Source organism: Ornithodoros turicata, chromosome 8, assembly GCF_037126465.1.
Source record: "Ornithodoros turicata isolate Travis chromosome 8, ASM3712646v1, whole genome shotgun sequence".
Classification (NCBI taxonomy): Eukaryota; Metazoa; Arthropoda; class Arachnida; order Ixodida; family Argasidae; genus Ornithodoros; species Ornithodoros turicata.
Genome location: NC_088208.1, coordinates 21,219,085 through 21,243,164, shown reverse-complemented (window position 1 = coordinate 21,243,164; position 24,080 = coordinate 21,219,085). Strand labels below are relative to the sequence as shown.

The window sequence follows — 24,080 nt, the reverse complement described above, 5'->3', positions numbered from 1 at the left end:
CCGTCGGGGAGTGCTAGGGTGCAGAGGGGTTGTATATCGGGGTAGAATATCGCCCCTGGCGATGAAACTCCCCTTTCATCATCTCAAAATAAAGTTCTTGTTGTCACCCCTCACAGTTCAGGTCATCCGAACACTTCATCCGTTTCTCCTGCTTTGTCACAGTTAAGAAGAATTCTTTTGGCTAACATTGGAACTAGAATGTCACCGGCTCCTCCATTCCTTCCTCGCTTTAAAGGCGCCGAAAAATGCAAAAACTTCGAAGACATCCCACAGCACAATCATTTCTCTGCATGTGTGACTGTCTTCAAAATTGGAAAAAGGAGGTTAATCTAAGGAAATGAAGTTTGGGCTGAGGGTATTGGTGGTTAAAGGGATGCAACCCGCATCACCGGAGGGCAGCCTGCAACGTTCTCGAGGTGTTGCTATCATGGCACACTTGAAACCGGCATCAGCCGGCAGTCTTAGAGTAGGGTCCCCAATCGCTTTTGGGCCTCAAAAGAAATAAGAAGTCATCACCGAGCATTGCGCGAAACACTGTTTTTTGTTCTGGGCATCTGCAGTGATGAAGCCTTATTTCTTTGGGTTCCCGGAGCGCTTGGGTGTCCCATTTTTAAAACTGCCTATTTCCACATTGAACTTTTTAGGGGCAGTGGGAAGAGTTTGTGCCTCCACGGCATAGGCTTTAAGAACTCTGTGACGACAGCTTTGTCTCACCTCGCTGCTCGGCATAACTTCTCGGGAGTCGCCTGCCGGTTCGCTGTTTACGGCTGGATACAACGTGGCGAGTTGCTCCTCCGTTGGTCGACGGTTATTTCTGTTCTTGCTCCTGGCTCTGTTTCGGTGCGAATCCTCTGACTTCGGAGAGCCATTGTCGAAGCCAATGTAGAGTAAATGGTGTCCCTGTACATGTGCGTGAGTCCAGATCGACGGTTATGGTATGTCCGGGACGGCCAGATGTGCTTCTGTTGAAGATTTCGGACTGCACCGATGGAACTGAGTAGCGGAGAAGCTTGCACGAACTTTGAGGAAATTCCTCAATGGCGTCCTAGTTTGGCAGTGTTCTACGAATGAAGAGCGTTGAGTACTGTAGCGTGTACCCGAAGCACTCCCTGGAGCTACTGAGGACCCAAGTGAGGAATCTCTTCAACATTGGTGGTCCCTGGTGCGTTGGCGCGTCGTCATCTTGCACACCAGCTTTTCTATGCAGTACTAGCAAAGCTTTGTCTTTGTTGCACTTTTTTTCCGTCATGTTCATGAACAATTGCTTTTTCTCCCGCAATTTAATGCGAGAGATGAAATATTTGTCTTTGTCCCAGTGAAAGTAGGGAAAGGCCATCGTACAGTCGAAGAACACAAAAAAGCACGCAATGCAAAAAAAAAAAAAAAAAAAACGCAACCTGAATGCTCGTTCGACCCAACATTCTTTGTTCACTCCAACACGCAGGCAAAATAGCGTTCCGCAGGGTCACCCAACGGGGCTATCTACCTAAAACTTAGCCATGGTCGTCCTTCTCCCAATGTTACACCAAATTTTTTCGCTTCAGAGATCAGATTCTTTCCATACCTGAGAGCTATCTCAACTCGCACGGTCGAACGACAAGAGTATAATGGGCAGGTACGAAAACACGCGGTAAAAAAAAGGAAAGAAAGAAAAGAGGTGGGCGGAAGGAAGTCAACCAGGTATAACCTCCCCGCACCTGGTCACTTGTGCACCGTGGCGTGACGCATTCTATTGTGTAACTTATTCAGTGAACGTCGCCTCGTGGCACGCTGTGGATCTCTCCTGCTCACATGGGGGGAAGCAACTGGATGTGATGAGTGTCTACACATGTCTTCCAGTGTTCTTACCATGTGGTTACCCGTTGTGAAGAAGTCAGTGTCTAGTGCGGCTTTTGCTTCTGCGAGGCTTTAATTCGTCTCTGTCGGATTTGTTGGACTTGGCCGTTTGAGTGAGTATATGGCCGTGTCTTCCTGTCGGAGGATAATGCGTTCTGACTTTGAAGCGTTCCATTACTGGCACCGTGAGACTTCCCTGTCGCAGAGTGCCAGTAATGGAACGTCGAAGCCATGAGGCCGCCTGCTTCTTCGCCGTTTTGTCTGGGAGTTTTGAGGTTTCGCATCAAATGCGAGCATCCGCGTTATTATTATTTTTGTCGTGACCCAACGCGAAGATTAGAGTTCGATTAAACTGGATTAAGATGGATTAAACTGGATCAGCACCCTAAAAGGAATATTTTCCTGCACTGTGGATTGCTTCAGGTATCAAACGGAATCATCGGAAAGGGAATCAAACGGAACAAAATAGAGAATTTTAGTACACTACGCAAAGGTGATAGCGTACGTAAGAGATAGCGTTGGTGGTTCTGCGGACTGCGGGAAGCCTCCTTTTCTGTTATGGGCGTGCGCAGAACCATTAGCGCTATCCGTTACTTACGCAAAGTCAATAGCGTACGATGTACTAAAACTTAAAACTTTGTCGAGACTCAAATCCCCGTTTTTTTTTCTTTTTCTATCCCATCACATCACGCTTCTCTCATACGTGACAGCGTGCATTGCGGGGCATCAAATCTGAAATTAATGTATGGTTCGTTGAAACAGCAGAGGATTGCAAGCTAAGTTGTAAGAAACTCGTGGAAATTGTACTTTTCCCTCTATATGTGTGGATGCCTTTTCCCGACATGACTGTCAAATTTGTGTTATGCGAAGTGTATGGCTTGAGTGGAATATGAAGTTTTATATGGAGCCGGGTATTTTATTATTGTATTCACGGGTTCGCCCCGGTTTACTAACTCAGTCAAAAGTTCTGATCAAAAGTCAGCGCGCAGCATGCACAGTGTGTACATGCTCGGCGGATGGCAGTCGAGCACTATATGGCTCCGGAATCTTAACTTGTCAGTGGTTTGTAGACATCACGATTTGTTGGGAAGAATCGTACCTGCACAGTGCTTTCGAACTTGGTTACATATTCAGCTTGCTACTCCTAAAGCCAAGTGGAGTCCCACTGACCGGCTGAAACGCAACAGAGGTGCGTCCTCGAGTCCTTCATCTAAGAATGCTCCACGATACTTCTTCCGTAGTAGTTTAAGCGTATCACAAAATAATTAATTTTATTTGCGTTCAAAAGGCCACGTATGTCGGTTACTCAAATAGGCATGCGGTTAACCATTAAGTGGGCTCGGAAGAAATCATTCCGCAAGTCGTCTTTCTATGTCGCTCCTTTTCGCATATCTCACCATTGATGAGTGTTTCCGTAAATATAGAATTGTACAGACTTCTCATGGTTTTATATTTGCACACACTGATGATCAGTGCGTCTATTTAGCGTGACAGAAAGAGAGAGAGGAAAAACGAAGCCGGCGGCTTTTTCACAGGAGAGGAAGAAGGGAGATGATCGTAATTTATGTGTGTGTAGGGCCTCTGGGTACTGTTTTCTTCTGTTAGTTTTCTTATTTACATTCAGTTGTGTGTCAGGTCACAAAGAAGTAAGATAGATTTTGACGCATTATTCCGTGAAAGTCACGGGCAAATAAATGAACGCACCGTGTCTTTAGTACGGTACTTTATGGGCAATATTTGCGTACGAAGTAGCGACGCTTCAAACCAAATATCAAATTTCATTAACCATTCACGTATTTTATTTCCAGGCCCAAGCCAAGCCGCCCTCAAAGCTTCTGTGACGGGGAACCACAACAGCGGATACCGCGTCGAATACACTCCCACAGAAGTTGGTGAGTTATTATTTTTTTTTTTGGCACCACCGTTTGTGGGTGATGTTGCACTGTACATATTAAGGTTGCTCACTTACATTTCATGTTCCTTAGGTGATCACAGCGTGGACCTCCGTTTGGGCTCCCATCCACTTTTCGGCAGCCCCTTTATGAGCAAGGTGTACGATGCGTCCAAGGTCCGCGTGGCTGATATTGCTAGCGGTGTAGTCGGGCGGCCTGTCTACTTTTCCAGTGAGTTCAGATATTTTTCACTTTGCAACGAAATGGTTGTGCAACAAAACGAAGATCTTGCGAATTCCCGCGTCGGATTGTACAACCGCCGTCACACTTAACTATAAATATAACATGGCCTACTCAACCCGCAGCGCCGCGGAGCGTTAGCCTCTGGGTTCGAAGCTGACGTTCGATACATAGACCCGAGACAGGGTTGAGACATACGACGCCGCATGACAGCGGCTCCGCATAGACGTTGACGCGGTTACAGAAAAAAATAAAATAAAATCAATAGGGTTATGTGTTACGTCCATTCAATGTGGATTTCTAAAAGCTGTCGAAAGAAACCGGTATTGTGAAAATCGGTCGGCTCTTTATTGAAGTGCAGTGCAAAGTCTGTCGCACGCAACCAGCATGATGCCATCAAGTGTCGCTGGAGGAGACGTCTTTCGTTATTCTGTGCGGCTGATTTACTGCGCCAATGAAGTTGTTGTAAATAGGGACTGTCTTAACCGAACTCGATTACATGAAGCGGCGTACTTAACCGCACGATGTCTCCAGCTAACATGTCCGCCGTTCTATTTACAGTTGATGCCAGCCAGGCAGGAGCTGGTAACCTTGAGATCATCGTATCGGTGGGCGGACGTAACGTTCCCAACTATGTGCAGTCTGAAGGAAACGCAAAGTTCAGGGTCAACTTCAAACCGAGCGAGCCTCTCACTCATACGCTCAGCGTAAAATTCAATGGTGAACCCGTACCCGGTAAGAGACACTTGTTGGAGTGGCGCATGTTTGCCGATATTGGACGCACCTTCTCGTTGGATGATACATTGTTTTGATACACTGAAAGTGGAATGTATCACGATTTCTGGCTTCCAAGTTCCTCAACCCCGTGGTCTTTGCAGGGAGTCCGTTCTTTGTTAAAGTCAGCGATAGCAGTCAGTCGATGGTCAGCGGCCCTTCACTGAGAACGACTTCAATTGGACGATCAGCAAAGTTCTCCATCGATACGAAGGGCACGGAGAATGCGGAATGCAAAGTGGCTATAACTGGTGAGTCGCCCAATAAACCACCAATCTCCCAGGGATGTTCCAAGGAGCGTTCCGATATCCGGAACGTTGCATGGATGTCCTGCGGACGTCAGTTTTTGGGTACGCAAATTGTTCTGTCCTGCGCAGTATACGTCCCTTGGATGTCTGATGAGTGTCCATTTTGAACGATAATCTTGATGCCATCACGTATATCCTTTGGAAGTACGAGGAACGTTACTTTGGTGCATTGTTGTTACACGTGAATCTAGTTTTGGAGCCGAGACTAGCAAAAAAAAAAAAAAAAAAAGGTTTTGCGGTTTTAGAGCGCATCCACACCGCTACACGTAAATGAATCGTTTGAGTAGCGTCATTTTTGCCACGAAATTCTTTGGTACACAAAGGGAAAATCCCCTGAATGTGTATTTACTTTGTCTTCCGCATGATCTGGTCTTGCTTATCCTTGTAATCACTAGTGTTGAGCGACGTATACTGAGCCGTTTGTAAATTTCTGAAGCCCCCTCAGGCAAAAAGGTGCCCGTCACGCTGAAAAAGTCGTCCGCCACTACATTTGAAGCTGAGTTCCAGCCCATGGAAGTAGGTAAGTGTCATGCGTTGCTACTACCTTTCATTGCTATTGTCAAAGCTTGTTTTTTGTAATAACGCCTTTGTATTACGATAAATTTATAGCTTAATGAATCAGTATAAACAGAGAGAATGATTACAATACTGCCTTTCTTTGTAATAAAATGAATAAAACACGATGTACTAGAATGCTGTTCTCTGTATTTTTCAGGCCCGAATCAAGTGAATGTGACACTGGATGGAAACCCGCTGGCAGGAAGCCCGTTCACATGTAATGTTTATGATGTCAGCAAGGTTAGGGTCACGGGCCTTAACCCTGGATTCATAAACAAGCCCGTCACATTTCAAGGTATGTGCACCTCGTTATTGGGATCCAGACGAGATAAAGACATACATATACATGCATGCGCACATGCATACATGCATACATACAAGCATTCAAACATGCATGCAGTCAAACATGCATACAGGCATGCAGTCAAACATGCATACATTCAAACATTCAAACATTCAAACATGCACACATACAAACATGCATACATACACCAAAAACATGTTTATATTCCCATTTCATCTGTGAAATACACCTTCTCATTAGAGGTCCTTCCCTGCTAGCTTCATTCGTGGCTTCAAATGCCAAAACGAAGTTTCCTTCATCAAGATGTGAGGCAATTCGAAACCCTGGTGATATCTCCATCATTTTGAATGCGTCACTAAATTGAGTGCGTGGGTGACTAAAAACTGTTCAGCGGTACAGCTTTTACAAAAATGGTGCTGTTTTAGAAAAAAATCTTCACAGTTCATGTTCAATGCTGTTGAATCAGTGGTATACTTCCGTTTACTAGCCTCTGCCTGTTCTGAAACATCGTTACAGAAGGCTTTTCCTTTGAACCATATAGTAAAACAATGACTCGAACTTTCATCAACCGTATTTAACGTTGAGAAACAGCCCATATGCACTATCAATTTCTCTTATTAATGACAATCTATCCTTCCCATATCTCTTTGGCAGTTGATGCATTGCAAGCTGGAAACGGGACCTTGGAGCTCGTCGTACGAACGCGAAAATCGTCTGTGTGCGCCGACTTTGCAATGAAGAGTCACGGCATATACGAAGTGACATTCGTACCCACTGAGAAAACACCGCACTATGTGAACATAACCTTCAACGAGGAAGACATCCCAGGTACGTCTACTCTACTGATGATTATAAAAAAAGGAAAAAAAAATGCGACATACCTTCGATCACTGCTTCACAAATTCCTAAACATTGAGAATCCTGTGCGCAAAGCACTAGGTCACCAGCGCGCTTTATGTTCCGAAAATGTGTTGCCTCATATAAAGGGAGCACAAAATTCAGCTCAGTGAGCGCCAGCTAGTTGGCTTCACTGCAAAATATACATTGACTATGACGCCTATAGCATCAAATGTCATCCTCGAGCTTTTACCGGAGCGAGCGCGTCCCCGCTGATGTTCACTCTCTGGTGGTGGTGTGTGTGCGGTGATGTAGGGGGAAGGTGCAGTCAGCTTGCTCTGTATAGTGGCGGCTCGGTGCACCCAGAGGAGAGGGGAGTGTGAAAGAGAGAGGGGAGAGATGATGGTGGCACTGGAGAGGGAGAGGTGTGCTAACCCTCTTGCTCTGGGATTGGGTAGGCCAAGAGAACTACCCACCACAGAAAATATCCGAGCACCCCTCATTGGGATGCTCCTCCCTGTACCACTGTAACCACCAGGATTGTTGGCGAAGTTACCCCATCCCCCACACTCTGGACGCGAAGGACGTGTAAGTGCCGTGGCTCCTCCAGATAACATTTAGGAAGATGACAGGGTTGCCAGATGGAAAAAGGCGCACGTGGCCAATCTCGTAGCAAAAAAGAAAAAAAAAAAGAAAAAGAAATCCAGCAGTCCATTATCTTTTCGTATCTTAGCTTCCAGTCACATCAGCGTTGTCTTATGAACCCACAAAATAATGCTCAATACTGCTGAACGCCTATCGCCCGTGTCGCAAAGTCACGTGATTCAGTCAAGGAAGAAATTTTATTTAATTCTCGTTATGTTTTTTTTTCTAGAATATGTATATCAAGCACATTGAATTCATTGCTGGCAATGCTAACCGGACTCTCGGCTATATTCGACGTAACCTGGAATTCGCACCCCAGGAAATCAGGAAACTAGCATGCGGACGTGAATTGCATGGATAGAGAGCGTAGTAGGTAGAGCTAGATAGAGCGGTATATAAGGTGGTGATGAAAGGGCTCGCCGTTTCGGCCTCGCAAAGGTGGGCAACGTCACGACTAACGCCCTGGGGGAATGTGCGTCCTGGGCTGACTTCTAAGGGAACTGTGCCGACATATGTCTGAAAGCGTCCGAGGAAAACCCAGGAAAAACCCTAGACAGCACAGCCGGCACCGGGATTCGAACCCGGGTATATAAACAGTTATATACACAACTGCAATGTCCAATGGCAACGCGCACGTGCAACGACATCGATGTCCGTTCCGCTAGTAGCGCGTCATGCTTGGCGTGCCGAGGTCATGCCTGGCGAGGAGCATAGTCGTTCGTTTTGGCAGCGGTACAGCGCATAGGCTAAATATTCAGCCGAAGGCATGCTTGTAAACTTGTGCAGCATCGTTTTCTTCTATTTCGCGGCGTTCCTCAGCGGTTGTTTGGAAAGGAAATCAAAAGTGTCCCCTTAGCAAACCCAGGTACGAAGACGCCTGCCGAAACCGAAAGCAGCCAACTCAGCAACGCGGGACAAGCTTTGTCACATGGGAGGGTGCTTTCTGGCATTATAGGAGAGTGGACTAGAAAGCGAACATCTGGTTTCGATCCTGGTTCTGGTCAGATTTCGTTGTCGTGGGGAGACTGTTGGGGTAAGGAGGTGGTGGTGGTGATGGTTGCTTAACGCACGGACGAATCGAGAAGACACAGGATGCTGTTTAGCTGGTGAACCATGATAGGAAGGAAAACCCGGAGACAGAGGAACACACGAAGGAACGAAACAACAGACGCGACCCGTTTGTACAAACGTTGTGGCTGTTCCTCAGTGCTGTATTCCGTAGCTTTGGTAGCGCTTTTTGCACAGGGTACTGCCCTCGACGCTTCACTTTCTTTTAGCACTGGCAAAGCGACGGAGTACAGCACGGAGGAATAGCCTCAACTTTCGTGCAAGCGAGCCGTGCGTCGCCCCTCATGTTCGCCTCTCTCGGGGTTCTCGGTTCTGGCACGGACGGAAACCCGTCCCCCTCCCGGAGATAAAAAGATATCCTACGTTAGTAAACATTCAACAAGGAATACGTGAAAGCAACAAAGAAGTAAAAGTAGGTTACGCGTGTGTGCCACTGTACTGTTCTTTGCGTCAATGCAGGAAATCCGTTCAAAATCGACATCCGAGACAGCCCTGCAGTTGTGGAAGCCCGTAGCGCTTCGAAAACCAGCGCTTCGCCGATCGTTGCTCGTGGAGATGGACTCAAGCAGGGTCTTGTTGGATCTACGAACGCATTTGAGATTGATAGCAATGGTGCAAGCGGAGACATCGATATAAAGGTTACTGGTAAGTGCCTGCACTGTGTTTCGCTTCTTTCGGCAATTCAGTGTCTATATGACCCGATCATGTTGTCTGAATGCACAGACTTGCAATGCATTCCGGAGTGCAGTGAGAACAGGTTTTCAGCCATAGCTTGTTATAACGGTACTGTAGATATTGTATTTTTATATCTGTGGCCTAGTTTGTAGCGTGCTCGCCTACTCATCTCAAGGATGCGGGTTCGATCCTGACCGAGGACGCCAGCAAATTGGTGGCAGGCCACAAGTTGCTTAGACACACTGTCTTTCACAAGGGACGCTAAATACGGTGTGCCCTGAGCTGAGTCTGTGAAAAAAGCACGTGAAACATAACAGACAAACAGGTGGACCAAATTAATCCACAGAGCGACCGCTGTGGCATCGCTCATGATCATAGTTGTCTCCCCATATAAAGCCAGGAATTATTATTATTATTATTGTACTTTTATAGCCTCTTAAGCCGAATGCAAAATTCCACAACTGGAATGAAGTGCTTACGACTCTGCAGTACGTTCACGTATCCCGTGTGCGCAACTCGCACATAATTGTCATGCTATAACATTAGGCGCACCCAAACTTGGTAACTCCAACAGTACACAGTGTGTTGAACTGTTTCAGTGAGATGCGCCCGCCGATACTGTCAAATTAAATGGCCATTAAATTTGTATACGTTAGTTCATAAGCATTCAGAGAGGTTCCTCATCCAGACGCCAAACGTTTCCTTCAGTCAGTATACTATAGTCGTGTTCAACCTATAAACGACACGTTGGGCCCCGCTCTACACTTGTTCCTATTGGCTATGGAATAGCTAGCCGCGTCACCTTATGCCGCGACCAGTAGTGTGCCAACAGCAAAGCAATGGGAGCTCTATAGGCGGCATGCGGTGGCGCTGTAGTATAATTTCCCCAGCGGAGTGACTCTGTTGCGGTTTAACGGACTACACTTCGTGCCGCTCTTAGGTTTGACACCGAGACTACCATACTAACCGGTGATGTAGCAGCCGAAGACGGGCACTGACCATATTTTATCATGTGCCTTCCATTCAAAAGGACCTACAGAGACACAAGTCCGCACCAACGTGATAAAGTTGGACGACACAACGTATCGAGCAGAGTACCACACTAGGGACGTCGGGCTGTACAGAGTGGAGGTGCTTCATAATGGTAACCCGGTTACTGGTAAACCATTCGTTGTAGAAGTGTGCGACCCCAGTCGCGTTAAGGTCATGGACATTGAAGACGGCATCGTGAACCGCACTCAGACTTTCAGGGGTAAGCCTTCTATTTTTCATTCTTTACTTTTGTTACGTTACTTTCATTAGTTTCATTTCAAGTTTACTTTCATTAGTCGGCCGCATTATTTTTATGGTGCGTTGTATGAAGAGTGAGGGTGGCTTCCTGGTGCAGTGGACACAACAAGGGCAGGTCGTGGGAACCTAAACGTGGTCATCACAGCTGGAGGTCGCGAGGTTCGGAACAGCATCAGAGAATCAGGTCCTGGAATGTACAAGGTTTCTTACATGCCCAAGTCTGACCTGCCTCACAAAATTGACGTGTATTACAATGGGCATCAAGCACCAGGTAAAATAATTCTCCCGGTGCCTAATGGCGCCTACGCTTACTCAGATGGGCACTTAAAAGAAAATCTCCATTGTATCTGTCCACGTAGGCTGTCCACAAATCGTGGAAGTGCGGGACCCAAGTCATGCCATTATAGCACACGGACCCGGTCTCAAGACTGCACAGCTGTCCAAGACATCGTCGTTCATTATTGAGACTGGCGGTTACGGGGACGCTAAGGATTTTGACATTTTGGTTACAGGTATGTACGTCAACGCAGGGCAACCTAGAGGAGGACTCAAAGTAAAAAAAATCACACTCACTAACGCCTAGCTTAGTGGAACACGAAGCCTCGAGATGCAGGAGCGCGAGCCGGAACTGACGTCGTAGCTCCTCATAGACTTATTGATTATTTTTGGTCGTTCACTTCATTATTGACCAAGAACGGCATCTTGAGCAGTCATTAATGTAATTTCACTGCTCCTTTAAGTGTCTTTTTGACTCTTACTTTACGTCACTTGTGTTTGGGAAGCTGTCACCGCAAATATACCTGATGCGTTGAATTCAATGTTTTTCGTTGATTTTTTCTGGGGTCGTGTTAGTTTATCCGAAGACTCCGCTAATTTGCACGAAACGTTTTAAGATGCACTAGGCGATGGCTTCCACCACATGCTCGATCACTACTTTCGTCGTGCCTTAGGGTAATACCCACGTCTCTTTATATTGCTGAAGCTTCCTAAAGAAATTCGAAGTGCAGTATAAGAAGCAGGGCTGATCGTAGATGACTTACATATCGAGTGACGCTGCACTTCAGCATGTCCACATCAATCTCTCTTTTTTTCTTTCTTCCCCAGCTCCAAATGGATCTCCACTGCCTGTGAAATGCTTTCAACAAAAGGATGGCAGCTTACTTGCAGAATGGACAGCATGCGTTGCAGGTACAGAGACAGCGAAATGTCGACTATTTAGCTTCGACTAAACTCGCGCTGTAATCTGTTATCTGAACTGTAATCTCTAGCTCCTGGTGCGAAAGGATCGCCTATCGGCGGTGCTGTTCCGTGCGCTACACAGTGGCACAAATCGGAAGAATTGCGCAATACGAAAGCGCCGCGGGCATGTGATACCTGCTCCGTCGTCGGTCGGCCTGTCCTCGATGCCATTTTCGTGTGCCTCCTTTTTTGCGCGACACCGGCGGTAGGGGGTATCGTTCCTCCACGAGTTCGAGATTACAGACAATTGTGTCCAAACAGGACATGAGCGTGTTTTTCCTGTCGATACTTTGTATGCTAAGTGTGAGTTCTTGATGCCATACTTTGATGCTAAGTGTGAGTTCGGGACTCATATCTCATTTTCTTAATCAATGAATCAACCTCATACGCTAATTAGAGTTGCGCCCTTCATTTCGCCTAATGATTGCAGGAAGCCACAAAGTGGAAGTGTTGTACGAAGGGAAACCGATCGCGGGTTCGCCATTCATGTGCCAAGTCTTTGACGCCAACCGAGTCGTGTTGCAGAAGGTCCGGACCACCACATTTTCTGTGAACGAGAAGATCTCTTTCGCCCGTACGTATAACCTGCTGTCTTTGGAACGCATCACGTGACACACCCTGCAGCGATGCATACGCTAGAATGTATATCGCTCTTTGTTTTTCGTAGTAAATCGGAGAGATGCGGGCTACTCGGAACTGGACGTTACGGTAACGAGTCCCTTGGGGCGCAACCTGCCTATTGAAGTCAAAGGTACCCCGGATGGGGACGGAGAACTCATCGAATTCACTCCAACTGTGCCTGGAAAGTACCGCATTGCCATTACTTACGGTGGCATTGAAGTTCCAGGTGAGTACAACTCGAGTTAAGCTGTAGCCGTCCGAATCGGAACAGGTGCACCTGTGCTATGCAGGGAGGCGGTCGAGTATGGGCTGATATTATGTTGGTGTGCAGAGGTGGGGCTGGGGTTGCTGGTGCCGGATTTCCAAACCCTCTCAGTTTCTGTAGTTACCACGTGATTCAATTGATATTATTCGGTGCACGTAGCATGCTGCCCTGAGCCTGACCCCAATCCACCCCTCCTCCTGAGAAAAATCGTGGATAATGCGTCTGTATTCGTGTGGCCTTGCTTCGAATACGGATAGGGACTACAGATACGGAGCATGTACTTATACTTCGCAGAGAACACGGCCACTTAAGGCAGCTACATGCATGTTATGGAAAACAAGCAAGTGCTAGATAATGTGCCCTATAGTAACTGCAGCTCGCATCGCAACCCTAGTTACTGCCCACGTACAGTTATAGACGCAGCTTGACCCTCCGTGACCGAAATTTCCGTCTACGCTGAATATGTTTTAAGTTTGGTATCTCTTACCCTTATTGTCGAATAAGTGAGCACCAAGACTGACACCACGTTCATCGACATGGGCGGGGGACCCCAGGCATTGCAACAAGCGCACCGCGCATGCGCTGCCGCCCACACGTTTCCGGAAACCGAGGATGACATCACTGCCGACGAGAAGGAGCTAGTTTTGTTGTGCATGTCGCACTCGTTGGTCCAGACACTTCATACTTTCATCATGCTAAAACTGCTAACCACCTAAGGGCACACGGAGACGAAACGGACAACACCGAGCGCCCTCTGTTGCGCGAAACCCACAACACCGAGCGCTCGGTGTTGCCCTTCCCATGTTGTCCCGTTGTCCCCATCTGCCCCGCAGGTTTTTACCACTTTTAACGCCATGGATTCAATCTATTAACAAGCCCAAAAGGTTGGTTTAGTGGACTTGATGCCTCCTTTTTTCTTTCCGTATCCTTCTTTCTTTCCGTATCCTTCTTTCTGCAACACTTCCCCAGCGCGCGGAAACTTGTATTGCGCACGCAAGAACGTATTCTACGGAGAGAGTGAGAAATGCGGACGATATCGTACAAACGACAGTTTTCCACGTGAGAGCGGTTCGTACAGTGAACGTTTTATGTGGACACTTGCCGCAGTGACCCGAATGTCTCTCACCAGCATGTCGCCCATGAAGGAAAAATCGCGCATACTTGCAGATGGTGCTGGAACTCGCATAGCACAATCCTTCTACCTGTGCTTTTGCAGGAAGCCCGATAACATTCATTGCTCAAGATGGTGGGACCCCAAAAGTAACTGGCAATGGACTGTCAGTGGCTCAAAAAGACATCATGGCATCCTTCAAGATTGATGCGCACGGTCTCTGGGGAAGACCGGATGTTCGGATTGACGGTAGGACACCCGAAAGTACCGTAACATGCTGACATTTGCTCCTGGTTGGTAAATTGAGAGAGCTTTCTAATTTCGAGTCCATCCTCTTGTAGGTCCCGATTCTGAACCTGAGATGACCATTGAGGAAGAAGAGGAAGGGGTCTATATTGTTTCTTACTTGCCTCTGGAGAGTGGCGTCTTTGACATCCACATCAACTGGAACGGCAAAGACATTCCAGGTAAAGTGTCGTCTTACCAATTGAATAAAAGTTCTAGATTGCAGCATAACCTCCAGGTTGATAGACGTTGATGTTTCGAACAGGAACTCTTCTTTATCTGCGCACCGTCCTCTTCATTGGCAGTGCATTTGAAGAGTTTGAGGAAAAAGTGTAGGCCACTGCCTCATAGGGCATAGGGCACTTAATCCTTGCATTAAGAAAAAAAGTCCAACAACTCACCTCTCGGGCTAGGGTGAGCGCCTTTCGTCCTTGGAGTGCATTGCTAGGGAGAAATGCCTGTGTATACTCATGCACTTCTCCACCCTAACAAATTGCCCCATGGACGGGCGTCGTTCGCCCTTAGTCCTAGGGTCTTGTTCTTGGTTCTTTTACGAGCGCATATCAGAGTTCAGTTGTGGGTAGCGCTCACGAATTATTAACTAACTAATTGTACATATCACCTCGCAGGCAGCCCATTCCACCCAAAGGTTGTTGACCCCCATAAAGTTCGTGCAATCGGTGGCTGGGAGAGCTTGATGGACGAGGAGGGCCGTATCCCATTGGTAGTTGGACACGAAAAGAAAATATCGATGGACGTCACTGATGCAGGACCAGGTAAGACAAAGCGTTCATTGAAGTACGATGTCTCGTAACATGCACAATGTCTTTACGAATCATGCAGGCAAATTGAAAGTAGAGGTCCGCGGTCCCAGCGAAACGATAGAAGGGACGCTTGAGCAGGCCAGCAGTCATCGCCATAAACTGACTTTCACTCCAAGAGAAGAAGGTACGTCGTCGCTGTTCTAAGCTGTTAATGTTGTATTGGGGAGCAGCACTTCTTTATAAGTAGATATATTTATATAGGAACGACGGTAAATGTAGCTTCCTCCATACAATGTGTAATGTACAATGTAATGTACAATGCACCGTAAAAGCTTGAATTTTCAAATTGTTGGGACTGTCTTTACCGAGACGTGCTTCTAGTATACACGGAAATCTTTTGGACTTCGTTGGAATATATCTATGTTATAAAAAAATAATGTGCGAACCCAAACTTCCATATAAAATATTTAGAAAGACTATTGACTGGAGAACTGGAGAAGACTGGAGAACCTTCTTGAAAGAAGTGTAGCAACGTGAAGTTACACGATTCGAAGCATTTCGAAGCAGTTATCATTATAATACCGCATGGAGTGGCTAACCAATCTTTGGAAGTATCATCCTATGAACGCCATCGCTAAAACGGGTTTTTAATGAGGTCTAATTACATAAGCGAAATGAACGTAAACTGAAACCAAAATCTCGTCTGTCCATGCAGCAATCTTCAGACTGTTCTTCGTCTTATTCTTGGTTATTTATATATATATTTTAAAACCTAAACCTCATGCATGGGTAGTAAGAGCTCACATTCGTGCCAAGCTGCGTGACTAGCACTTGTCGTCTGCTAGTGATACGGGTCTGAGAAGTTACAAAGCTGTGCCAGACCTCTGTATGATTGTCCTCGGGGCAGTGGTGGATCGCCCCCCAAACGTCAGCTTATGCATTGGATTTCCTCCTCCCTCTCCGTTGGATTTTTGCCCTCCTCCACTACGCGCTTCAACAAAGAAACCGCCCCCCCCACCCAGGGTCAGGATCCGCCCCAGCCCCGGTGTTGCGTGTTTCGTGCGCTCCCTGTAAACAAACGCGCGTGGTCCCCTTACTTGCGTTTCCCGCTACGTTTTTGTTTGTCCACAAGTTTGTCCAGTTGATGTTCATCGTGGACATCACTCATGACAAATTTGCGGTGCCATTTCACCAGGTGACTACCTCATCTACGTGTACTACAATGACTTCCCGCACCCGAATTCGCCGTTCGCGGCCCACGCTGAACCTCTGGTACCGGTTCCGGATCATACTCGTGTCGTCCTTCGTGGTCATGGACTCACCGGAGCTAAAGTGGGGACGGAAGCTGAATTCGTGATCGATGGATCAGATGCTGGACCTGGTGAGTGCTGTTATTCTTTCTAAGGTCATAGAGGGTGTCATAACCGTTTTTGTCTGCACGTGCTTCATACTCGCAGGCTCTCCCGAAGTAAGCCTCAATGGAGTAAAAGCTGACATTCCGGTGCAACTAGTCCCAATAGGAAACAACACCTACAAAGTGACCTATACCCCGGCCGTACCAGGTATGACTCTAGATGTGTGCTTTCGAAAGACGCCTTCATACTTTGTGACTTACTTGAATGGACGATGTGCGGCATTCTGTGGATGCAGGTGCTTACCTCCTGAATGTGATGTGGTCGGAGCGTCAGGTCAAAGGCTGTCCACTGAAGGTCACCGTCGCCGCTACTTGTGATGCATCTAAAGTGCAGTGCTCTGGTGACGGTCTTCGTGGTGGCACTGTGGGGAAAGAAATTAAGGCATTCATCGACACCCGGAAAGCTGGACCAGGTGAGCAACTTCACGTGAAATCTGCGCCTATGTCTCGCTATGTGGCAGTCTCAGTGCACCAAGACAGTTTTTTCTGCTTTATTAGTATTTCAGTTAACAAGAAGGTTCTTTAGGATAAAATGTAAAAATTGAATGAGCGGTCGGTTACAAACCGGTGTGCCCACTCACAGTGTGCACGGCACAGGATCGAGCTACAATCTACGAACCTTTTTTTGTTGTTTTGTTTGATGCGCCACCGTAGTGAATTATAAAACTTGTTCCGTATTCCGTGGTCCACCTTGCACACATCGAATTACTGCGATGTCAAAGAGGAATATCTCACGTTAACATCGACGTACTGGACTACCGAGCCTGTAGTAAACACGTAGTCGGGTAGAAATCCAGTGAACCGGTAGGGTAGTATGAAGGGAATTGCCTCAGGACGAGAGCCGCCGATATTTCGAACAGAGACTGTTAGGAATAGTCTCTGTTCGAAATATCGCCGGCTCTCGTCCTGAGGCAATTACCTTCGTACTGTAGAAAACACGGTATATCGAAACATGTAATAAAATTGTGGTCCACGCCTTTCACGACATTTCACGCTCACGGCCGTTCCTGCTAAATGACGTTTGTTTGATACATTTTACCTTGAGCAAAACATTATTTGCAGGAGAGTTGACAGCGCACTGCATGGGCCCACACAAGATGGCACACTGTGAATTGTACGACCACCGAGATGGAACCTTCACCTTGTACTTAAAGCCACAAGAAGGAGGCCGCCACTTACTGACTGTCAAGTATGGCGGCGACCACATACAAGGTGTGTGCCATTCCTTCCGCATCTTATACAAGTTTACATTATTCAACTTGTGCGGTTTTCTGATCAGGCATACTGCATTACAATATATTTTACTTTTTAGGGAGCCCATTTACGATACGAATTGCGGGTGCACCAGATGCGTCCAAAGTTCGCGTCTATGGCCCAGGAATTGAACCGGGTGTGCTGGCTGTGTACCAGAGCCGGTTCATTTGTGACACTAGAGGCGCTGGAGCAGGTCAGCTGACTGTTCGCATACGCGGGCCAAAAGGTAAACTCACGTGTCTTTCACGTCGCTGTCCTCATAACAAATCAAGGTAGCTCCAAAATGGTTTGCCACAGCCGGAAAAAGCGAATTGGGGATAAGGATGATGCTTTTTTAAACGATTTTTTTGTATTTTTACCTACTAGCGATTTTTTGGCAAGTACATGTCATCACGTGGAGCCATCAGGAAGGGCGCCTTAGTAGCATGAGTGGCGGCAGGAGTACTCACCATCTTCAGCAGGGATATGCACTTCCTATGAGAATGGGTGGCTTTTACGCGGCTACGCCACTAGATGGATGTAGAACATTTCATCCGCATCCTTTGATATTTCAGTGGTGTGCCTGTCAATTTGTGTGTTAAATTTTGGTCAATACTATGTACTCCCGTGGTGCCCATAGAAATGTAAACAGGAAAAGTGGTGATGTGTTACGTCCATTCAATGTGAATTTCGAAACGCTGTCGAAAGAGACTGGTATCATGAAGATAAATCAATTACCTACCGAAGAGCAGTGCAATGTTTGTACCGTAGTAGATACATGGTGCGCGTTGGTTGTATCTCCTTTAAAGTGAAAGCTGCAGCGCTCAGTGCTCATCCCGTATGAAATGTTTGCTGTATTCTTGCTGTTTACGGAAGAGCAGACGATAGAAAATTACGGAAGAAAAAGGACGAAAGGTCTTGCAGTGTTTGTCTGAGCAGAGTATTATGTGCGTCAGACGACACTCCACGCGACTCCTCCGCATGAGAGTGCGTTCGAGCGGTTGTTTAAGCTTTTGACGTCACAGCAACGTCACGACGACGAGACGCCGCGAAGGAAAGAGAGAGAGAGAGAGAGAGAGAGAGAGCTGAGAACAGAAATTGTGCACTTCATTGTTGTAGCATTGCATAAGCTGGATTTTGAGTGTAACAGAAATGCACTTTTCGATTGCCATTATAATTCGATCAGCTCGGTGGCGAGAAATGATTTCGGTGCAACTCGCATGTGGCGGTTTGCGTAACTTAACGCGCTGTATTTGCCCAATTGTTTTCACGTACTATTCTATACGTTAGGATAAAACGTATAAGTAGTAACGATCCCTATCATGGCGACCCCACTAGGTCCTGGAAAGTACGAAAGCCTGTGAGGCTTCGACTGTTCGTACCAGAAGTGTCTTGGCCACACGTGATGAAATAACGCTCTTTAATTTTGTGAACTACTGATGAAATGAACGGTGTCCATAGTTGCATTATCGTAATTATCGTTGAAGTGCTCTGCCCCAGCCTTACCCAAACCTTCTCCCTCACACCAAATATCTGAGACGCCCTGGGGTCTTTATAACCATTCCTCGTGTGACTCTCACAACACGTAGGTGCATTCAGGGTGGAAATGCAACGCGAGAGCCAGAAGGACCGCACTATCCTCTGCAAGTACGACCCCACCGAACCGGGCGACTATCGCATCGAAGTCAAGTGGTCGGGAGAACACGTACCAGGATCGCCTTTCATGGTGATGATCTTCGACACCCAAGAAGAACTGACACGTTTTGCTCAGGGGCAGTTCGCCACAAACCAACCGGCGGCGGCAGCTGCGACTCCGTCGGACTACTTTGGTGACGCCTACAGCACTGCTATGGGGCAGATGTCTTGGAGAGGCTCAACGCATGAGCTCTGAAAACGTCGTACGCAGTACATCGCCGAGGTGATGACCGGAATGAATGTACCCGTGCTGAGGTGCAACAACACAGTGACCTCAACGTCACCCATTGTAAAATGATTTGTGGGAGTTATTATGCAATGTGCAAAGCAGAACTGGGTTTTCACGTCCAAAACTTTATGAACGTACCTTTCCTGCAAGCTCGTTCAGTTAGTATGCTAACGGTCATGTCTGGAAGCAAGCATAGTTACTTTTCATCGAGCATAAGGTAACATGGATAAACCATACAGGTATTTGAGGTCTCTTCATTTCACCCAACAGTATGGTTAAGAATTATTGTGAAGTCCTGTCCCTTTAGCTAGCATTTCCGGAGGGGACCCATCAGTGTCAATAATGAGTAAATTGATGATTAGTTCTCTGCTGTTGCGGTTGCGCTTCTCTGTGAGCGTGAGAACAATAAAATATAACACTTTAGCTGGTCTAATACAGTTTAATATGCAATTTTCGTAACTGACCGATCATAAGTTACTCACCACAGTATTTTAAGTCAGCCATGCCGACTGATGTTCTCAGTAGTATAAAGCGGTGTCGAAATAGCGCAAGCAATCTCTGCATCAAGAATGTTATGTTTGAAAACAAATATCTGTTCTGATGTTGGAGGTTGCGTTCATACTGGCTATGCAACTGTGCCTTGTGCTCCTATTGGGCAAAATCAGACTGCTAGATGCAGTGCTTACCAAATGTTTGCATGTATATTTTGAATACAACCAATATAAAATATTGTATGGGATAAGAATAATTAGATATAACAACGATAAAATGTGCCTTTGGCAGCGCTGTGAGGTTAGGACCGAGCAGTGGTGTGACACGGTGAATATCTTCCCAAGAAGGGTTACGACAGTCTTTGTACTTGAATGTGCCACCATTTTATACAATTGTACCTTGCTACTTTTTTAGTTTGTCTTATAACTGTTGAAAGCTCTTGTGCATTAAGTTTCTAACACTAATGTGCCTGTGGAAAAAGTGGCAGGCTTTGTTCGAGTCTAACTCCTATTTTCACCCCTCTCGTCTTCCTATTTGTGTAGCTGCCTTCATAATGAAATCTATATTTTGTATAAATATGTAACATTTATTTCAGTATTTGAAAGTCAGTGCGCCCAACGTCCATTCCGTCCGCATGTGTTGTCATGATTTTTCATGGACAGCTTTATGTTCTCAGATACGGACACTAAAGCTTTACAAGAAACTGTTCCCTGAAAAGCAGCTCACATTTAAAGAGAGAGATATTTTTCTGTACATGTACATATATTTTGACTGAAGATACTTACAACCTATGACTACATTCTGGTGTACATAGCGTTTTCATATACACATAAATGAACTTTGTGTATGTCAAGATTGCATGAGAAGCTTATAGTGAACAGAATCTCAGATAGAAAAGACACACTGTCGTAGTGCTCGAAGGGTACTTGTTTTGTGATTTTTTTTTACCAGAATTCTTCCTGAGCTTACAAGAAGTGCACATTATGTTTTGATACAAACAGAAGATCTTTTTATTGAACTGTCCATCGTCGAGTTCTGCACAGCGGTGTAAAAATTAAAAATGGAAACTGTGCTTGTGCATGGTGTGTCTTACACGTTCATATAGTTATCTTACATAAAGGAGTTCCCCCTGTGCAGTGGCAATTTAACAAATTGCAAGGTAACACAAAATGGGTGGGATGCTGCTCTTCGATTAAAAACGACCTGTGTATCTTATGATACCGACACCAACGACGATGGCATTTCTTGTGGTACTGTATGCCCATCAACATAATAAAACTGAATACCTCTGTAGCTGTGTCAGTGATTTTTCTTTAAAGGAGCAGCAAAATGTGACTCCATATTTATTTTCAATTTTGGCTGGGAAGTGCTTTCAACAAATAACAGGAGCTGTTCCAACCACCCTGTGCTCTGAACTCAACACCCTCTAGAAACCCTCCATTTGCTCAAAGAGTGTGTGAGTAAACTTGGGAAGGTTAGCTACCCTGATTGGAGAGCCAGTATGGTGATTTGTGACGTAGACGGCGCGGCTGAAGTGCCGCAGCAGTAGCAGACCAATTTTTGGGGCCAATAATAATAATAATGATGTTCACAGACCATCTGGCATCACGTGAAGAGATCTGGCATGTACAGTGTGGCTTTCTTCTCCGGGCGTTTATAGTGACAAGATGTTAAGGTCTCAATTTCTTGGATACTGTCCCGTACGTACTTGGCATCGTCGAAAACCCAACGATAGCGACAAAGATTGCATAGTACGTACAGGTCGGGACAAAAGTTTACGGAACATGTGAGAGGTGTACTTTTTCTTCTGTGTGGTACCCTAGCAGCCTGCGGAAGCGGGTTAGTTTACTACTTCGGGGGGGGGGGGGTTGAACGTGCGCTGTTAGTTACACACAGTAGTAGTTTCAGTATCGCTTGGTTTTTTTCCTGGGAAGTGGAAGCTAGCGCTGTGTGTGTCGCTAGCAACGTACTCGTCCACCCCCTCGAAACTGTGAACCCACCCACTTTCGCCAGCCGCTAGGGTGTCGCAGCAAAGAAAACGTACCCCTCTCTTGTATTCCGTAAGCTTTTGTCCCAACGTGTATGTACGAACTAGGGGAAGGGTTAGCTCTTGAATATTTCTATTCCATGGCTGTATTGTACAAAATCAAAGTATTCCCGTAAAGCCATGGCTAAAAGAGGCTGATGATCCGCAATGATTCCATCGCTGAAGACCCATGGTCCAGCAGATATAATACAGCGCTAAGGGAAATCTCGATCTTGTGTCACACTGTATTTGAAGAAATCTTTGGTCACCTTTGAGCTCGAATTAATGGGGCTGTACCGCAGTACTGTACTCCTCATTTGACATTCTTAACAGTAGGCAGATACGCCGTGGCACCGCTACGTCTCTGCAGCTAAAAGGTAATCCGCAACTAGACGGATGCAGCTACGTTCTTCCAGTAACTTCCTTACAGTAAGTCTGATTTCAGGAAATAAGATCTGTGGATCTTTTTGCCGTATGGATCTTCTTTCGCGTTTGGATCTTCTTTCCATCTTAGTTTCTTCCATATGGATCTTCTTTCTCGTTTGGCTCTTTTTTTGCCTCCGTCACGTGATACCGTTAGAACTTCTTTGTATTGTACAGTTGTTGTTCGTAAGAGATTATGCATACGGAAGGATAGGTGCAGTACGTTCTGCTGTCTGCTGAAAGTTAGGGGTCGCGAATATATAGCCCCTGATCTTTTAGGGCCCTACTCGATTACGCCCGGTATTTACCGCCGATTCAAAGGTACGTTCAAGTAGAAGCGCTCCCGTTTTCCTTTGCTCTGTACGCGGGGGAGGGAAAACGCTGTTGCAGAGGGAAGAGATTACAAGGGGACAGATTGGTGCCACACCTTTTTCCCACCCCCGCATACACAGGAGATGAAAACGGGAGCGCTCGTACTTGAGCGTCGAAAAATGACCACTAGGGCACCTTATCTCCAGGCCCTTTCCTCGCGTTATAACTGCCTCAATTTTCGTTCTTAACACGGCAACGTTACCAGTGACCACAAGGGTTCCCAAGTTCTCATCGGGTCAGTCTTACCATTGTAGATAATTAAAAAGTTAATTAATGCATCGTCGCAGACGCTTGCCTGAGCCATCTTAAGGCGGGCCTTTATGCGTTGAGTACACCGCCATTGGTTAAAACTGGGAAAAAGTGATTTTTGTATTTTTAAAAATTACTTCTATAGTTAGGGTGGACACCCTGTGTACACGACCACCAACTTTCGCGAATTCTTCACGCCAAGCTACGGTATCCATCCTCATGCGTCAACTCGATCTTCAGCGAAATATTCGAGACCGCCCAAAGCTCGAGAATTTTAGAATTCACGAACATCAGTTAGTTAAATTACTATTAAATTACCTAATACAACGTTAATTACCTAATTACATTAATTACCTAATATCACACTGACTGTGTGATACTGATACGGATTACGGCATCTTCTACCTGGTTTGGACCTTCTTTCCCTAGGGTGTTTCTTCCGTGTAGATTTTCTTTCTCCTTTGGATCATTTTTACCCTCCGTCAAGTGACCCCGTTGGATGTTCTTTCCGGATGGATATTTTATCCCGTTGCACCAATCTTCCAGCAGCACGTAAACCTCACCTCTGTGTCCTATGCGTAGGTAGACCCAACGTTATCCCAAATTCAACGAAAGACTTCTTGCGCTATGAAACCTGCGTGGGCTCCTGCTCTCTACACAAAACGTTAGTGTCCTTAAACTGTAAACTTGTTTCACTGTACTTAAGCAAGACAGATGAAGACGGCAAGCCTCAAGAGGAGCAACGCGCATTTATCTTCGAGTATCCTTAAGTTGCGAACTGAGCCCCCTTTATGTTCGTCACAGAGCAACGGTCCTTGTAATTGCTGACACAATTGGACTTTGACAAAGGGAATGTTTTCTTTTCCTCACATCAACTGAAGAGGACATTCGCGTTTCAGTTCGTAAGCCAAATAGGTGTTACGACAAAGGTAAGCAGACGTTCTGCATGCACCTTCGATTCCAATTTTATTGTGATTAGAAAAACTTGTATGGTACGTGGTTTCACTCGATCTGCTATCAAATTTTTCTCAGAAAACGCTGTTAGAAATATTTTTTACCAAAAAACACATCAAACACCTTTTTTCCATTTTTGGCCAAAAAACAAAAGTGTTCAAATCTAGCTAAAATTTCGCATGGCTACTCAGCAGGAACCGCGCTTTAATTTGAGCCCAAAATTTGCCCAGAAAGAGGACCTTCGATTTTTGGCCTGAAAAAACCCCAAGGGGTTAGGCTTA

At 46.1% G+C, this 24,080-nt stretch overlaps 1 protein-coding gene across 1 annotated transcript in view; it reads left to right on the top strand.

Moving 5' to 3' along the window:
• LOC135366661 (filamin-A-like) overlaps nucleotides 1–21,068 on the top strand; it is a 75,498-nt gene extending 54,430 nt beyond the window's left edge. Inside the window, exons 28-51 of the mRNA XM_064599466.1 lie at nucleotides 3,645–3,728; nucleotides 3,822–3,959; nucleotides 4,530–4,703; nucleotides 4,847–4,993; nucleotides 5,487–5,570; nucleotides 5,766–5,903; nucleotides 6,567–6,740; nucleotides 8,922–9,107; nucleotides 10,168–10,389; nucleotides 10,525–10,698; nucleotides 10,787–10,939; nucleotides 11,532–11,615; nucleotides 12,097–12,240; nucleotides 12,334–12,513; nucleotides 13,769–13,912; nucleotides 14,005–14,130; nucleotides 14,578–14,724; nucleotides 14,792–14,896; nucleotides 15,908–16,093; nucleotides 16,170–16,274; nucleotides 16,363–16,539; nucleotides 17,189–17,338; nucleotides 17,439–17,606; nucleotides 18,949–21,068. Of these exons, the coding sequence (XP_064455536.1) occupies nucleotides 3,645–3,728; nucleotides 3,822–3,959; nucleotides 4,530–4,703; nucleotides 4,847–4,993; nucleotides 5,487–5,570; nucleotides 5,766–5,903; nucleotides 6,567–6,740; nucleotides 8,922–9,107; nucleotides 10,168–10,389; nucleotides 10,525–10,698; nucleotides 10,787–10,939; nucleotides 11,532–11,615; nucleotides 12,097–12,240; nucleotides 12,334–12,513; nucleotides 13,769–13,912; nucleotides 14,005–14,130; nucleotides 14,578–14,724; nucleotides 14,792–14,896; nucleotides 15,908–16,093; nucleotides 16,170–16,274; nucleotides 16,363–16,539; nucleotides 17,189–17,338; nucleotides 17,439–17,606; nucleotides 18,949–19,250 (3,692 nt within the window). The 3' untranslated portion in view covers nucleotides 19,251–21,068. The remainder of the gene's footprint in view (nucleotides 1–3,644; nucleotides 3,729–3,821; nucleotides 3,960–4,529; nucleotides 4,704–4,846; nucleotides 4,994–5,486; nucleotides 5,571–5,765; nucleotides 5,904–6,566; nucleotides 6,741–8,921; nucleotides 9,108–10,167; nucleotides 10,390–10,524; nucleotides 10,699–10,786; nucleotides 10,940–11,531; nucleotides 11,616–12,096; nucleotides 12,241–12,333; nucleotides 12,514–13,768; nucleotides 13,913–14,004; nucleotides 14,131–14,577; nucleotides 14,725–14,791; nucleotides 14,897–15,907; nucleotides 16,094–16,169; nucleotides 16,275–16,362; nucleotides 16,540–17,188; nucleotides 17,339–17,438; nucleotides 17,607–18,948) is intronic.
• The last annotated feature ends 3,012 nt before the right edge of the window (nucleotides 21,069–24,080 follow it).